The following is a 17,005-nucleotide window of genomic DNA, read 5'->3' on the forward strand; positions in this document are numbered from 1 at the left end:
CTTTATTTATCCATTAGGAACTTCATTTGTGCAGAGCATCAAAGTGTGTGCAGTTCATGTACCCAACAATATGACAACACATACACATACACACATACAGTCAACAAATACAAACAATCAACCATCAATTTGCAGAAGAAAGCCTGCCTGCACAATACCACAAGATAAAACCAGTGATAAAGAAATGATTTGCTAAAAATATGCATAAATAAATAATACCTGATAAAGTTTAAAAGTGTCAATCAGCATTAGTGAGCCATGTACATATCTGTACCCACATACTTACTTAACATGCACACACATAAATCAAGGATTCATAAGCCGGGTGGATGTCGGTAAAAAACTTGACATGGCTCTCTTTGTCCTAAATGCAAGTGATCTGTATCTGTTGACCTGAGGGTAGCAGGCAGTAGTGGCTGCACAATGTGTGAGTAGTATCCAAAGCTATGCTTATACCTTTCAGCTTAACCCTTCTGTTGCTGATGAGTGATTCCTGCTGTAGTCCAATTATTTTGCTGCTCAATTTTATGATTTTATTTAGTGGGTTACAATAAATGTTTGATAGTGAACCGTACCAAGCTGAACTGTCAAAGGTAATTACAGATTCAATGAAGCATCTGTAAAAAGAGGTCAGTATTGACTGATGGACCCGGAGTGGAGTCTATGAAGCTTCCTCATGAAGAACAGACATTGCTGACACTTATGTAGAATGAGAATAGAATGAATAGAATAGAATGAGAATATGTTCAATTGAAAGGTGAGCCTGTGATCAATTATTGTCAGCTGTTCAACAGCTGTTTGTTGACTGACAAAGTGGGAATGAAGGTGGGTTTCTTGTGAAAGTCGACAACCACTTCCTTCGTTTTTGAAGGGTTGAGATCAAGGCAGTTCTACCTGCACCACACTTCAAAAATGTCCATCTCAGACTGTAGTTGTCCTGATGTGTTTGTAGTGTCGATGATCACAGTGTCGTCAGAATATTTTATGTATGTTATAGCTGGATTGGTACTTCTGCAATCATCAGTGTACAGAGTATACAAGACAGGTTCCCTGTGAAACAACTCTGACGCGTTATTGTCTGTCAGTCAGGGAATAGAAGGTCCAGAGGATCAGGTACGACTTGACATCTATCTGGAGCGTTCTTTTTATTGCCATAACAGAGGTTGTTTTGTCAACATGTGATGACCTGTTGGTAAGTGGGGAATGTTTTATTTAGCCTGCAGTTATTAAAATATTCTAGAATGAAAATAGGGGAGTCTGGAAGATGCATTTCCAATTTGGTTGACACAAGCAGCGTATGACGTTGCCAGAGGAAGGAATGTAAACAAGAACTGCAGCCAGCTGATCAAACTCCTGGGGAAGATACTTGACTCTGAATGACACAGCCTGCATCTCCAAATTAGGTGTACAACAGGAGTTTTTCACAGCAGCATTTATACCCCAGTTTTCTACCCCAGTGTTCAAATACACACACATCCCGCCCCGTGCTTTTTCCAGCAACTCACCACGTCCCTGTCCAATCTGATCGGAGTGCCAAATCCATCCAGCCAGAGCTCGGAGTCCGCAATCGTGCTATCCAGCGAGGTTTCAGTGAGGCGCATGCCAAGTCATGGACTGCACCCAAACACAATGCACCAGACCCTTATCCTTGTACACCCACTGGCATGATATATTTGCCTGTAGTTCATCCAATTTGTTGTGTAGTGAGCGCATATTAGCGAGCATAATTGAGGGGAACAGTGTTTTTTTTCGGGTGCCTCTTCAGCCTCTGCCGCACTCCTCCCTTTCTTTCACGCTTCTTTGTCAGAGCTCTCCGCCGGTGATCGCAACCTGGTTCACGTTAGATAATCTCACCACAGTTGTCCATGATTGGTGCAGGGTAGTCCAAGTTCCACAGAAGAAGCAATCACAGGATTTCGCCACCATGTCTTCCAAACACCGCCACACAAACTTTGCAAAACAGCAGCAGCAGCAACAGCATGCATTTCTTCTGTAAAAAGTGTACTTTACAGCCTTGATTTCACTATATGTGTCTAACAAAACAAACATTAATGACAAGCGTGATATCATTCATTCATTGATTGGATACGGACAGGAGCACACTGCACAACAGACAAAACGCTCTCCACCTGTCCGCCATTACAGTGCCAACCCTTTTCCTTTATTTAAACTTTATTTAACAAAAAAACACAAGTGATTACGAGTAGTGGCGGCTTGAAAAAAAACCCCACATAATGTTGTTTACAGGGCTTCATATAAGCGAGTGTTGAGCATCCAAGAATGTGTTCACAAAACTTGGTGAGACGTACATCCAGCCATCTTTTTTCGCTTACCCGAGCTCGGGTTGCAGAAGCAGCACCCTAAGCAGGGAAGCCCAGACTTCTCTCTCCCTGGAGTATCCTGAGGCGTTCTCAGGCCAGTTGAGCGACACAGGCCATGTTCACACAAATGCGTTATTTTGAAAAACGCACATGCCCCTCACTGATGTAAAAAAAAAAATATATATATATACAGCCACCATTTTAAACCTATTTCTATTCACACCATGCGCATGCCAAGTCATGGACTGCACCCAAACACAATGCACCAGACCCTTATACTTGCCCCCGCAGGTGGTAGGTCTACGAGGGGTACTAGTAGTAATGAAAACATTAACCATGATAGTAAACAGAATGACACACGCATTGCTGACATAATAATAATAACACCAAATTTTATGTAAAGGGATATCAATTTGGGAACTTTGGGGCATTATTTTAAAACATACAGTCAGCATATTTTTGTCTTACTATTTGTCTTTATTATTAGCATATATTATGCCTAAAGGAGGATCACAGCACGAGCCTCAAACTCACCACACCCTGACAAGTGTTCTGCCCCAAATGCCACATCAATCTCAAGCTTTTCAGAGTGCCACCACGGTGAGACATTTTTGAGGCACGTTTTGCAGTGTGCAAAACTTATATCACTCTCGCAAAGACAGGAAGTCCCACACACAGCAGACATGCTTGTTCTGGCTGCTGCAGCAGGGGCGGGGCTGATTGCCGTTTTAAAGCTAGTATTGGCCGATATCAATAACTTCCTTGTTCACTGATATCGGACGATACCGATCTGGGGCTGATCAATCAGAGCAGCCCTAGTTTATACATATTTATTGGAGGAGATTTTACTCAGTTGTCTGGTGGGTTTTGCTAAACATTTCCTGATTTTTGTTGCATTTGTGACACCATATTGACATCCACACATTCCTCCCTCTGCACTCCAGTCCACTTGCAAGCTGACCAAGATTGAACACCTGTTTGGTCTGAACAAACATACTAGTGGAGCAAGCAGACTAGAATTATTTTAACCCAAAAAAGTTTTAGAGTCTCAGGGACATCTGTGTTATGGCAGTAACATTGTCATCCTCATCAGTGTTGGCCATGCATCTGTTTATATCTGATTCCATATCACTGCCTTGAAGACCAGGACACTCTGTAGAATATTCAATGTCTTCAGCACACGGAGGCTCGTCATCTTCAAAACAGCTGGATGAGAGAAGACAAGATATAAGTATTTTACATTCAGTCATCTGCATATTTGGGCTGTATTTCATATCCTAAGCAAAAAGCATTTGGTAACAAGCACTCTATGGCAAAAAGCACCCTGTGCAATTGCCACTGGTAATCACCAATTACCACTGGCGATTGCTCTAAGACTGCAACGGAAGCTCAGCTTCCCCTTAAATGCTTAAAATTATATTTCTGGACATGTTAGATAATTTGCTTAGTTTTAAGGCCTTTACTTATTGACTCTATCCTTAGTTTTAGAATGAGGAATGACTTTTTGTATAGTTTAGATCAAATAACTCTTAAAATAAGTTATTTTGATTTTCCCAACAAATAAAATCTTGTTTAAAGACTCTTCATTTAAGAAGTAAATGATTTTTGATGAGTAAACGATTTTTGAACATTGACTTTATTCAAGAGAATACAAGTGAATGACCATTTACATCTTCTCAAACGAACACTTCTGCTTGAAGCGGATAGTCTCCAGTCCCTTCTGCAATGTTTTGGAAAGTGTCAGGGCAGGACGTGGGAAGGAGGACCCAAAGGCAGAATTGGCAGGCACGACACGAGGTAAGGTTCAACACGAGGGTGAGGGTCGGTACACAGGAAGTCAGTCCAATGAGGCAAAGGTATCCAAGAGCGGCAGGCAGAAGGAGAGGTCGAAAAGCAAGCAAGGGTCGAAAACCAGGCGAGACGATCACAAGGAATGCTAGGACGAGACATGGGAGTACAACGAACTTGCACCAGACAGGAGGGATCAGAGGCAATATATAGCCAGCAGGAAATCAGGTGATGAGGGACACCTGAGCACAATCAGGCAGGAGGCGGGGTCTCCAAGGAGAAGGCGGGGTAGGCAATGGCAGGCATGACAGAACCCCTCCCTCAATGGCCGGCTCCTGACGGCCCAGGAACCTCAGGGTGAGCTTCATGAAAGTCTTTGATGAGGGAGGGATCCAAAATGAACCGGGAGGGTACCCATTGGCGTTCCTCAGGTCCGTACCCCTCCCAGTCGACGAGATACTGCCAACCTCGACCCCGCCGTCGAGCAGCCAGCAGTTTCCTGACTGTGTAAACCGGACCTCCCTCCATGATTCGGGCGGGCGGTGGGTGGCTGGCTGGTGGGACCAGGGTGCTGGTTTTCGCAGGCTTGATCTGGCTCATATGAAAGGATGGGTGGGTTTGCATGGACCTAGGTAGCTTCAGACGGACTGAGACAGGATTAATGACTTTGGAGATTGGAAATGGGCCAACGAACCTGGGGGCAAGCTTCTTAGACTCCACTCTCAGGGGAAGGGTCTTGGAGGATAACCAAACTCTTTGACCCACGGTATAGGCAGGAGCAGGAATTCTTTTCCGGTCCGCCGCCCCCTTGTAGATCTCGGACTGCCTTTGAAGGTTCTTGCGAGCCCTCTGCCAAACTCTCTTGATTCGCCCCACCAAGGCCAAGGCGGAGGGCACAACGGAATCCTTGACGAGCGAGGGGAACAGGGAGGGTTGGTGACCAAATACCACGTGATGCGGAGACATACCGGTGGATGCACTAGGCAAGGTGTTGTGGGCCAACTCCACCCACAAGAGCTGTTTAGCCCAAGAAGAGGGATTTTGTGATGCGAGGCATCGCAACTTTGTCTCCAGCACCTGGTTGATCCTCTCTGCCTGTCCATTAGACTGGGGGTGAAATCCAGATGAGAGACTAACTGTGGATCCCAGCAAGCCACAAAATTCCTTCCAAAACAAGGAGACAAATTGAGGACCACGATCGGACAATATGTCCTGCGGGAAACCAAAAATGCAGAATATGTTGTTCAGCAGTGCCTCGGCCGTTTCTTTGGCCGAGGGAATTTTACCAAAAGGAATGAACTTTGACATCTTGGAGAATCTGTCCACGACTGTGAGTACCACCGTCTTCTCCTCTGACGGGGGCAGTCCACAAACGAAATCCAACGAGATATGGGACCAGGGCCGGTGGGGAATAGACAAGGGTCTGAGTTCTCCCATGGGTTTCTGTGGTGAAGATTTGTTTGCCGCACAGACAGGACAGGCAGAGACATATTCAGACACATCCTTTGCCATGTTGGGCCACCAAAAGCGTTGCTGGGTTACAAACATGGTCTTTTTCACCCCCGGGTGACATGAGGTCTTATTGGTATGAGCCCAATGAATGACCGGACCCCTCATGGCTTCCACAACATATAATTTATCTGGAGGGCAGTTTGGGGGCCGAGGCACTTCAAGTCCTGCCTCCCTGACCTTATCTTCTATCGCCCATTGCAAGGCAGAGACAAAGCATGAATTAGGTAAGATGGTTGCGATCTCAGGTTCCTTTTCCGATGGGAAAAAAACTCGGGACAAAGCATCAGGCTTGGTGTTCTTGGAACCAGGACGGTAAGACAAGGTAAAATTGAAACGGCTGAAGAACAGTGACCACCTAGCCTGTCGAGAATTTAATCTCTTGGCGGATTTGAGGTACTCCAGATTCTTGTGGTCAGTCCATACCTGGAATGGCAGCGTAGACCCCTCCAGCCAGTGTCTCCATTCTTCGAGAGCCGTCTTGACTGCCAATAATTCACGATCCCCGATGTCGTAATTGCACTCTGCTGAAGACAATTGTTTTGACAGAAAGGCACATGGATGCAGTTTACCGTCCTTAGCACCGATCTGGGACAGGACGGCTCCGACTCCAATATCTGATGCATCCACTTCGACCACGAACTGCAGATGGGGATCAGGGATGGCAAGCACCGGGGCTGTGGTGAACCTATCCTTCAGTTTCACAAAAGCTTCCTCACACTCAGAAGTCCAGTGGAATGGTTTGTAAGGAGACGTGAGAGCATGGAGAGGAGAGGCTACCGAGCTAAAGTTTCTGATATACGATAAAAATTTGCAAATCCCAGAAATCTTTGAACATCCTTACGAGACGAAGGAGTGGGCCACTCTGCAACAGCAGAGACTTTTCCTGGATCCATCCTCACCTTCCCCTCGGACAGAATAAACCCTAAAAATGATACCGAAGACTGGTGAAAGTCACATTTTTCGGCCTTAACAAATAGGTGGTTGTCCAGGAGTCTTTACAGCACCTTCCTGACATGCTGCACATGAGTAGATTCATCGCGAGAAAAAATCAGAATGTCATCGAGATAAACAAACACAAAAATATTTAACATGTCCCTCAAAACGTCATTGACAAGGCCCTGAAACACTGCTGGGGCATTGGTCAGTCCAAAGGGCATCACCAAGTACTCATAATGTCCTGTTGGGGTGTTGAAGGCTGTTTTCCATTCGTCCCCCTCTCGTATCCTGACAAGATGATAAGCATTACGCAAATCGAGCTTGGTAAAGATCTTAGCTCCTTCCAGGAGCTCAGTGGCGGTGGCAATGAGGGGCAGGGGGTACCGGTTCTTGATGGAGATGTCGTTAAGTCCTCTGTAGTCTATGCATGGCCGAAGGGTTTTGTCTTTCTTCTCTACGAAGAAGAAACCAGCCCCCGCAGGAGATGAGGAAGGCCTGATAATCCCTGCTGCAAGTGACTCCTGAATGTATTCCTCCATCGCACGGCGTTCAGGAGGGGACAAGGAAAAGAGTCTTCCCCGTGGGGGTGTGGTTCCTGGCAACAGGTCAATAGCACAGTCGTGGACCCGGTGCGGGGGCAGTGACTTGGCCTTGACTTTACTGAAGACAGCTGCTAAATCATGGTAACACTCTGGAACAGAGGATAAATTGACCTCCCCTTGTTGTTCCATCACTGTTTTGGCGCTCACCAAACAGTTGTCCTGACAGCCAGACCCCCAAGAGACGATCTGGCCAGAAGCCCAATCGAAGTGGGGGTTATGCTGCTTTAACCAAGGGTGCCCTAATATAACTTCATGATCAGAGCTAGAGAATACATGGAGACTTAGTCTTTCTGTATGATTGTATGAAAAGAAATCTTGACCGGATGAGTTCTGTGACTAATTTTGCCCAGAGAACTTCCGTCCACCGCCTTCACCGTTAGGGGGTGTCGTAGAGGGCACAGGCGAAGCTTTAGTTTCCTGGCGAGAGAAGTACTAATGAGATTGGCATCTGACCCAGAGTCTACAAATGCTGGCACCATGATGGATGTATGTTGAGAGCAAAATTGTACCAAAGGTTTGTAGAGAGCAGGATTGCTGATAATGACATTAAGACTCACCGAGCCATGTCCCAGGTTGCTTGTTTTGCCCATTTTGACCCCACAATTAGCCACTAGATGTCCCCCTTGACCACAATAAAAGCACCTGCCCTCACTTCGGCGGCGGGTCCTTTCTTCTGGAGACAGGCGGGTTAGTCCCAGTTGCATGGGTTCGTCAGCAGAGGGCGCAGCAGAGGGCGCAGCAAGTGGCACGGCGATAGGGGTGGGCCGGACATTGTTGACGTGCCCTAGGTTGCCACCCCAGTGTGTGGTGGAATCTCGCCCGCGCGACCTGCTCTCCTCTTTGTGATCATGAAGGCGCTTCTCAATCATGACGGCCAAGGCGATGAGTTCATCAATTGTTCCTGGCAGTTTCAAAGGGATCATTTGTTTACGGATGTGGGGGGACAGTCCAAGAAAAAATGCGTCTAACAACGCGGGGGCGTTCCAGTCGCTGTTTGCCGCGAGAGCGCGAAATTCGACAGCGTAGTCGGTGACACGCTGACGCCCCTGACGTAGCTGGAGAAGGGAGCGAGCTGCTTCTTTGCCGGACGGCTGCCGTTGGAACACTTGCTCCAGTGCCTTGGAGAATGCTGCGTAGGACGCGCACACAGCGGACCGACGGCTCCATTCCGTGGTGGCCCACGCTCCTGCTCTGCCCGTGAGGTGGGAGATCACAAAAGCCACCCGGGCACGTTCTGACGTGAATGCGGGGGCTTGAAGTTCGAAATGGAGTTCACACTTGGTCAAAAAAGGGCGTACGTCGCCCGACTCGCCAGAGAACCACTCCAGCCGTGACAACTGTGGACACGTGGCGGCCGGCAAGGCGGAAGTCAGGACCGGAGGAGGGAGCGAAGCCGCTGCTGGATCCACTGGAGCCGCGGGTTGAGCGGCGGGTTGAAGAGCCAATAGCAGGGAGTTAAGCTGGGAGCCTAGATTCCCAGCCATGGCGTCCTGTCGCTCCGACAGAGATTGCAACGCTGTGCCTAGAGCGGCAAGCTGTTCCTCTTGCTGGCTCTGGCGCTGTCCTTGTGTCCGGAGTGCCTGTCGAACAGACTCCAACTCCGCTGGGTCCATGATGGCAAGTTCGTTCTGTCAGGGCAGGACGTGGGAAGGAGGACCCAAAGGCAGAATTGGCAGGCACGACACGAGGTAAGGTTCTACACGAGGGTGAGGGTCGGTACACAGGAAGTCAGTCCAATGAGGCAAAGGTATCCAAGAGCGGCAGGCAAAAGGAGAGGTCGAAAAGCAAGCAAGGGTCGAAAACCAGGCGAGACGATCACAAGGAATGCTAGGACGAGACATGGGAGTACAACGAACTTGCACCAGACAGGAGGGATCAGAGGCAATATATAGCCAGCAGGAAATCAGGTGATGAGGGACACCTGAGCACAATCAGGCAGGAGGCGGGGTCTCCAAGGAGAAGGCGGGGTAGGCAATGGCAGGGATGACAGAAAGAAACCAATGAGCCATGGAAGGAGATCTCTACTGAGTACTAATACTGAAGATCACGCAAGCTACGACAAAGCTTCCCACTGACCCAACTGGCAATAAACATGATGCACTGGTTCCAGAGAGGTTGCCATTGTGAAAAATGCACTACCTATGCCTGTGAGAAATCCAAAGTATCACTGCACATGGAACGCTTCAAGCTGTACCATGCAATTCACAAACACTATGGTTTGGTGGTTGCATACAGCTACAACAGTACTTTGGCATCTAGTAAGAAAATGCATCCATCCATTTTACTCTGCTTATCCGGGTTTGGGTCGCGGGGGCAGCAGTCTCAGTAGGGAAGCCAAGACTTCCCGGTGCCCGGCCACCTCCTCCAGCTCCACCGGGAGGACACCAAGTCGTTCCCAGGCCAGCTGTGAGACATAATCCCTCCAGCGTGTCCTAGGTCTGCTGCCCCCCGGGGCCTTTTCCCGGCTGGGCATGCCCGGAACACCTCACCAGGGAGGACTCCCTGGACTCCTCTCGATGTGAAGGAGAAGCGGCTCTACCTCCCGGATGGCTGAGCTCCTCACCCTATCTCTTAGGGTGAGTCCAGCTACCCTACGGAGGAAACTCATTTTAGCCGCCTGTATCCGTGATCTCATTCTTTCGGTCATCACCCAAAGCTCATGACCATAGGTGAGGGTGGGAACATAGATCGACCGGTAAATTGAGAGCTTTGCCCTCCGGCTCAGCTCTCTTTTCACCATGATGGTCCGGTACAGCGACCGCATTACTGCCGAGGCTGTGCCGATCCGTCTGTCGACCTCACGCTCCCACCTTCCCTCACTCGTGAACAAGACCCCGAGATACTTAAACTCCTCCACCTGGGGCAGGATCTCATTCCCAACCCGGAAGGAGCACTCCACCCTTTTCCGATTGAGAACCATGGCGTCTGATTTGGAGGTACTGAGTCTCATCCCAGACGCTTCACACTCAGATGCAAACCGTCCCAGTAAACGCTGAAGGTCACAGCCCGAAAAGGCCATAAGAACCACATCATATGCAAATAGCAGAGATGAGATTCTGAGGCCCCCGAACTGGACTCCCTCAACACCTTGGCTGCGAAATTCTGTGAAAATTGTGAACAGAATCGGTGACAAAGGGCAGCCTTGGCAGAGGCCGTTTACCGGAAACAGGCACGACTTACTACTGGCAATGCGAACCAGACTCCTGCCCCGTTTGTACAAGGACCGGATAGCACGTAGTAGCGCGCCACCAATCCAGTACTCCCGGAGCACCCCCCACCAAGCACATGTAGACTGGTTGGGCAAACTCCATGCACCCTCGAGCACTCTCGTGAGGGTGTAGAGCTCGTCCAGTGTTCCACGACCAGGACGAAAACCGCATTGAACCTCTTGTAACAAAGGTTCAACCAGAGGTCGTACCCTTCTCTCCAGCACCCTGGAATAGACTTTCCCAGGGAGGCTGAGGAGTGTGATCCCCCTATAGTTGGAAGACACCCTCCGGTCACCCTTCTTGAACAGGTAAAAAGTGACAGTTCACATAGTCACCTGTGTCGCCTACACAGACCGCTATTAAAACATGTCCAAAAACCTCCAACAAGGTTTTATGGTTTTATTTGCATGCTGGAAGCATGGTACAGGTACTGTCGAGTGACCTGGAAAAACACCTCCTTCCAAGGGCCAGAATTAGAGAAAATACTTAAATGTGTATGTTCTATGATTTGTACACCAGAGGTAGACAGAGGGGAAAAAGGCTGTATCACAGTAGTCTCAGATTAGAGTTGTAATGATCAGGAAACAGAAAACAGTCTAGCATGCTCAGTAAATCATAGACATACATATGTAAATCATAGTAAACATACAACACATAAGTTTGTTAGTATACATGTGCATTTATAGGGAACAACACACACACACACACCCTTGCACTACACCACAATAGGGACTCTTGCATAAACTATTGCAACGCTACACTTGTGTTCAATAATGTATTAATCAGTATTATTCAGTAACTTGATTTTTAAAGCAGAATGTCCTATGGTCAAGTTGATATCTGAATGTAACAACTGTTCGATGTCTAAAATGGTTATATGTGTAAAAGATGACAATGTTTAAGATTACAATGTTCAAATGTGTTATGAAACCTGCCAAAATGAGCTCCAAAGTAATGACTAAGCCAAAAGGAAGAAGTAAAAGTCACAACAGCACAGGGCGCAGTGACCGGAAAGTACCGGAAAATCCAAGTGGAAAGTACCACATGAGACAGAGCATGCGCAAGTGGAAAGTACCGGACTAAACAGCATGCGCAAGTGGAAAGTACCGGACTAAACAGAGCATGTGCGAGTGGAAAGTACCGGACTGAAAAGGTTGACACCTTCTGGGAGGGCTCAAGAAGAGAAGGCGAGAAAGGGGCAGAGCATAAAGGGAGAAGACACTCAATGTTCTTGACTGGTTCCAGGCTGCCTAGCAAGAAGGCAGCTCTACAAGAAGCTCCAAGGACCAAGCACCAAGCACCAAGAAGACTCGGGGGACTGCTACACCGATTGGCCACCCGCATGATCTCATCAGCAGAAGCTGAGGGAGAGAAGCTCCCTCCAGTCTGATGAACGCTGCACACCGATTCCGACTAAAAATACTTACTGATGTGCTCTCGAGACACGAGTCGAACCAGTGGGAGCCAGGAGCCAGCCACCGTAGCAGCTGTCCCCAACCCTGCCGTTCTCGAGTGCAACCTTGAGCCACCAGTAATCCAAGGGAAGGACGTCGATCTGATCACCCGGCTTCCAACCAGCTTAAATCATCCCCCAGCAGTGACTTTTGTCTTACGGGACTTTTCATCTTCACCTGCGGCTTCCTTATCAGGGTAGGATTGAGGTGCTGGCCTGCTGCTTTACGCTTCTTCTTATCTAGGTATGTGAGTGGAGCTCATTGCGGCTAGTCCAGTAAGATTCTCCTTTTCTTTACTTAGAGTTGTCTCCCAGTACCTCCTTCTGTGACTTAAAAGAGTAAAGCAGTGTGTTGCCATTAAATTCCTTTGAGGTTGTTCCAGTAACCTTGTGCGACAGGTCCCTCTGATCGCTAGCAGATGAGTAAATAACCCCAGGTCCTTACCAAGAGCTGCAATCCGAATCAGAGAGAGAGCAGCCTTAAAAGCAGAGGGTCCGGTGTCACGCACGACCACCCAGAGGTTACTCTGAACGTGCGTAGGCTCGGATCCAGCGGGGCCACCTCTGCAACACCGCGGCAGTTAACACCTGGGTGAGTCTCTCTCGCCCCTGACTAAGAGGCCTCCCTACCCTCTTGTCCCGTCCAGCCATTGGGGCAGATAGTATTGTTGATCTAAATGCCTTTACATGCTAAACAGATTTGCTCTGTGTCAGGAAAGGTGTAAGCTACAACTTCCCTGTATCATGAAATTATATTTGCCTTTATTTGATGTTTTTGTTATGCGCATTTGGAGCGACCGGACCGGAGCAAGAAGAAACACAGAAAAGAAGAAGAGAAACTGGGGTGGAGGGAGACAGTAGAAAGAGAGACAAAAACAGCAGCAACAACAATTCCCATAACAACAACAGTGACAAACAGGACTGCATCAGTTAAATGTCAATGATGGCTAAGGGTCCCAATGGAGATGATATCACTGAAATGAAACAGTCAAACTTACCAGTGGCAATCATAACAATGAAGACATGAACCTGATAGTAAACAGAATTACAGCCATACAGTTGCAGTAATTAAAATATCCCTGCTTGACAACATTATTACTGTAATAATAGCATACCAGTAGCATAGAGACATCAGGGATAAGATGGTAGATTGTGTAGAGAAGCACCCATGTGCTGTGAGTGCCCATATGGAGGTGTGTACTTCTGTGTATATATTCACAAGTGTGCTCGTGTGTGTGAATGTGTAATTGTCACTGAGAATGACAAAAGGAGAGAGACTGCCTTCTACTACCCAGTAAACCCCGACCTGCGCAGCCAGGTCAAGCCCCCACTGCCTGTGGGGGCAGGCAAAGGGGGGCAGGCAAAGCCAGGGCCGACTCCCCAGGACCCACCCCCGAAGCCTCCCCCCAAAGAGACCAGCAAGAGGCCATGGAGGAGCAATCCCAACCGGCAACAGGCCGGAGGAGAGCCACGCCCCCGAGACCGGCGGGAGACAATATCCCACTAGGGCAGAAGGGCATCAGGTGCTACACACCTGCGGGTACAAGGGTGTCCCCGCTAACCGGAAAGGAGCCCGTCCACGGCCGGAGGCGCCCCCCCCACACACCCAGGAAGCAGAACCCGGCCCGCCCCAGGTAACCCCAGGCCCGACCACCGACACAGGACCGCCCCGGCCAGGACAGAAGAGGCCCGGACCCACTTCCCCATTGAGGACCGGGCGGCAGAGATGGAACGCCCTGTGCCAGACCCCCGCAGAGCCCACCCCCACGGCGTCTGGGCTACAGCAGTGAGGCAGACAAAGGAGCGGGTGAGGGGGAGGCCCGCACATGAGCAAGCGGAGGGGGCATGCAGGCGAGCAGTAAGGCGCCCCACCGCGCTGGCCGACACCCGCCAGGCATCTCACCCCTGGAAAGGAAGAGCCATAGCTCCAAGCCACGGGGAGGTCAATCACCAGAGCCGAGGAGTCAAGACCAGCGCTAGGCCACCAACGGACCCCACCATCCACCGGGAGGTCCAACCTCCCCCCCCACCCCCAGAACCAGCAGCACACCACCCACATACCGGAGAACCATTCCTGTCAAGCCCTAAGGCAAAGACTGGGGATGGACAAAGACAAGGAAAGCGATGCAGCAGAGCATAGGACCAGTGGCAACAGACACCCAAACGTCCGGGAGAGCACCGTCCCCCTAGCAGGCCCGACTCCGAGGCACATGTCCCCCATCCACACACGCCACCCAGGCCCCCGTCCCCACGAGCGAGATCATGCCCCATCCCAACACACAGCCGTAACCCTTTGAATGGAGTAGTCAGGCAGGGAGGTGCGCCTGCTCCTTTAACACGAGGGGAGCTAGGGTCTTGCATCCCCTGGGTAACTAGGGATTAAACAGTACATTAATTATAACATGGAATACTTTTGTGTGTTTTGGCCATTTAAACATTACCTGAACTTCCTTGCTTGGTCCATTAATTTCTCATAGCAACGGCGTAAAAGCTACACCAAGCGTTAATTAAACACAGCAGCAGTGATGGCATCTCGACAATGTAGCCTTACATTTAATGTACTTTTTCAGATTACTTTATAGGAGGCATAAGTATGTCCCATACGTGCAGTAATGATCGGTCATTTTTATCTATTTTTAAATATTTAAAACACACAGAAAAGAGAAAGACTTATGTCTCACATAAGGATTGTGGATGATGGGTAAAATAAAAAAAGCTGTGCAAATTCACCTAATGTGTTTGGTAATTTAAAAAAATGTATGTGATCGGTATTGGAATCGGTATAGGCTGATTTCACTCATGGATTATTGGATTATCAGCAACATAAAATCCTCATCGGAACATCACTAGTCATTACTAATTGCAGCCAGTTGAACACACAGTGGTGTATGGGCCGGTATGTACAAAGCTTCTCAGAGTCTTCTCAGAAAGCTCCTAACTTAGCCAAAAAATTTCTTGCAAGAAATCTTGTGATTAAGGAACTTTCTAAAACAACTTTTAAGAGCAAGGAGAGGACCTGTTGCTTGGTATCACACAGCTTTCTTAGGAATATGATTTGTTGTTACAAAAAAGAGACAGAAAGGCAGTTGGATCAAGATGGGTGTTCAAAGTCAAGCATCATAGTGATGGAAGAGTGGAACGATACAAGTGCATGCTCGTGGCCAAGCAAGAAACAGGCAACCGTTGCACTTTCAACTGCAGAAGCAGAGTACATCCCACTCAGTCAAGCGGCTCAAGAAGGAACCTGGCTAAGACGACTACTGTGTTCTCGGAGTGGAGTCTATGTCCACAGTGATCATGGAAGACAACCAAGGAGCCATCTCGATTGCAAAGAATCCAGTGAATTACTCCAGGACTAAACACATAGACATCCGCTACCATTATATTTGTGAATGTGTGCAGAATGGACAGATCAAGCTGCAGTATTGCCCAATAACTGACATGAAAGCAGATCCGTACTAAGCCACTGGCGAGACAGAGATGTGAATATCTCAGGGGAGAGATCGGGCTTTTCAATATTTAAAAATGCTTGACAGGTGTATGAAGAACGAATGTCCTCTGAACCCTGGTTAAATTACTCTACCAGAACCCGCAGACAGCGCTGCAGACAGACAGGCAAGCGGCGCTGGAAGAAGGATTATTTACATGTTTCACTTGAACTAATGAGGGACAGTCTCGCTAAGTATCAGCCCGGCCAAGTCCCTGTCGAATATCATTTCCACAAATCGGGCTTGTGTGTTGTTTCGTACTATAAACTCTGTTGTGAACCCCCACACCTCTCCTCTGAGTGACACCACTGTTTCTACTTGCGAGGACTTCTTACACTTTTTTGCTGACAAAGAGAAGTCTGTGAGAGCACTGAGCATCTGCAGTATCAGCCCGGACCAGCCTTCACACTCTGCTGTGTTCAACCATTTTGAACCTGTTTCTCTTTCGTCCCTCACAGATATTGTTATTTATATGAGAACTACAAGCTGTCCTCTGGACATTTTTTCAACCAAGTTGTTGAAAGAGGTGCTTTCCACTGTTCAGCCAGGATGTGTTCCTAAATCTTTTAAACATGTCATAGTGACACCAGTTCTTAAAAAAGCACATCTTGATGGTAATGTTCTGTCCAAATTTAGACCTGTCTCAAATTGCCTTTCCTTGAGAGAATTGTTTTTACACACAGATTTTCCCTATAATGAAAAAATGATAAACAAAATAATATAATAAATATGTCTCATCACAGTATTGTTTTAATGATCAAGGTATGGTATTTTCCTCTGTCAGGCACAGTTTACAGTGCATCCGGAAAGTATTCACAGCGCTTCACTTTTTCTACATTTTGTCATGTTACAGCCTCATTCCAAACTGAATTAAATTAATCTCTTACCTCAAAATTCTACACAAAATACTCCATTATGGCAATGTGAAAAAAGGTTTTTTTTGACATGTTTTGAATTTATTAAAAATAGAAAACAAAAAAATCACATTTACATAAGTATTCACAGCCTTTGCTTAATACTTTGTTGATCCACGTTTGGCAGCAATTACAGCCTCAAGTCTTTTTGAATATGATCCCACAAGTTTAGCACACCTATCGTTAGGCAGTTTTGCCCATTCTTCTTTGCAATAAGTCTCAAGCTCCATCAGGTTGGATGGGAGACGTCTGTGCACAGCCATTTTCAGATCTCTCCAGAGATGTTCGATCGGATTCATGTCTGGACTCTGGCTGGGCCACTCCAGGACATTCACGGAGTGATTCTGAAGCCAATCTTTTGAGATCTTGGCTGTGTGCTAATGTCTACTGTCTATATGGTCAAGGTACATGACCAGTCTACTGAGGTCAAGAGCGCTCTGGAGCAGGTTTTCATCCAGGATATCTCTATATATTGCTGCATTCATTTTTCCTTCTATCCTGACTAGTCTGCCAGTTCCTGCTGCTGAAAAACATCCCCACAGCATGATGCTGCCACCACCATGCTTCACTGTAGGGATGGTATTGGCCTGGTGATGAGCAGTGCCTGGTTTCCTCCAAACATGGCGCCTGGCATTCACACCAAAGAGTTCAATCATGAGAATTTTGTTTCTCATGGTCTGAGAGTCATTCAGGTGCTTTTTGGCAAATTCCAGACGGGCTGCCATGTTCCTTTTACTAAGGAGTGGCTTTCGTCTGGCCACTCTACCATACAGGCCTGATTG

At 47.9% G+C, this 17,005-nt stretch overlaps 1 protein-coding gene across 1 annotated transcript in view; it reads right to left on the minus strand.

Moving 5' to 3' along the window:
• Positions 1–3,159: 3,159 nt before the first annotated feature.
• Positions 3,160–17,005, minus strand: part of agbl1 (AGBL carboxypeptidase 1) — a 134,598-nt gene continuing 120,752 nt past the window's right edge. Inside the window, exon 26 of the mRNA XM_058087448.2 lies at positions 3,160–3,527. Coding sequence (XP_057943431.2) covers positions 3,362–3,527 — 166 coding nt within the window. The 3' untranslated portion in view covers positions 3,160–3,361. The remainder of the gene's footprint in view (positions 3,528–17,005) is intronic.

This window comes from Doryrhamphus excisus, linkage group LG6 (genome assembly GCF_037039965.1).
Source record: "Doryrhamphus excisus strain RoL-2023G ecotype Guam linkage group LG6, RoL_Dexc_Guam_v1.1, whole genome shotgun sequence".
In the NCBI taxonomy this organism is placed as follows: domain Eukaryota; kingdom Metazoa; phylum Chordata; class Actinopteri; order Syngnathiformes; family Syngnathidae; genus Doryrhamphus; species Doryrhamphus excisus.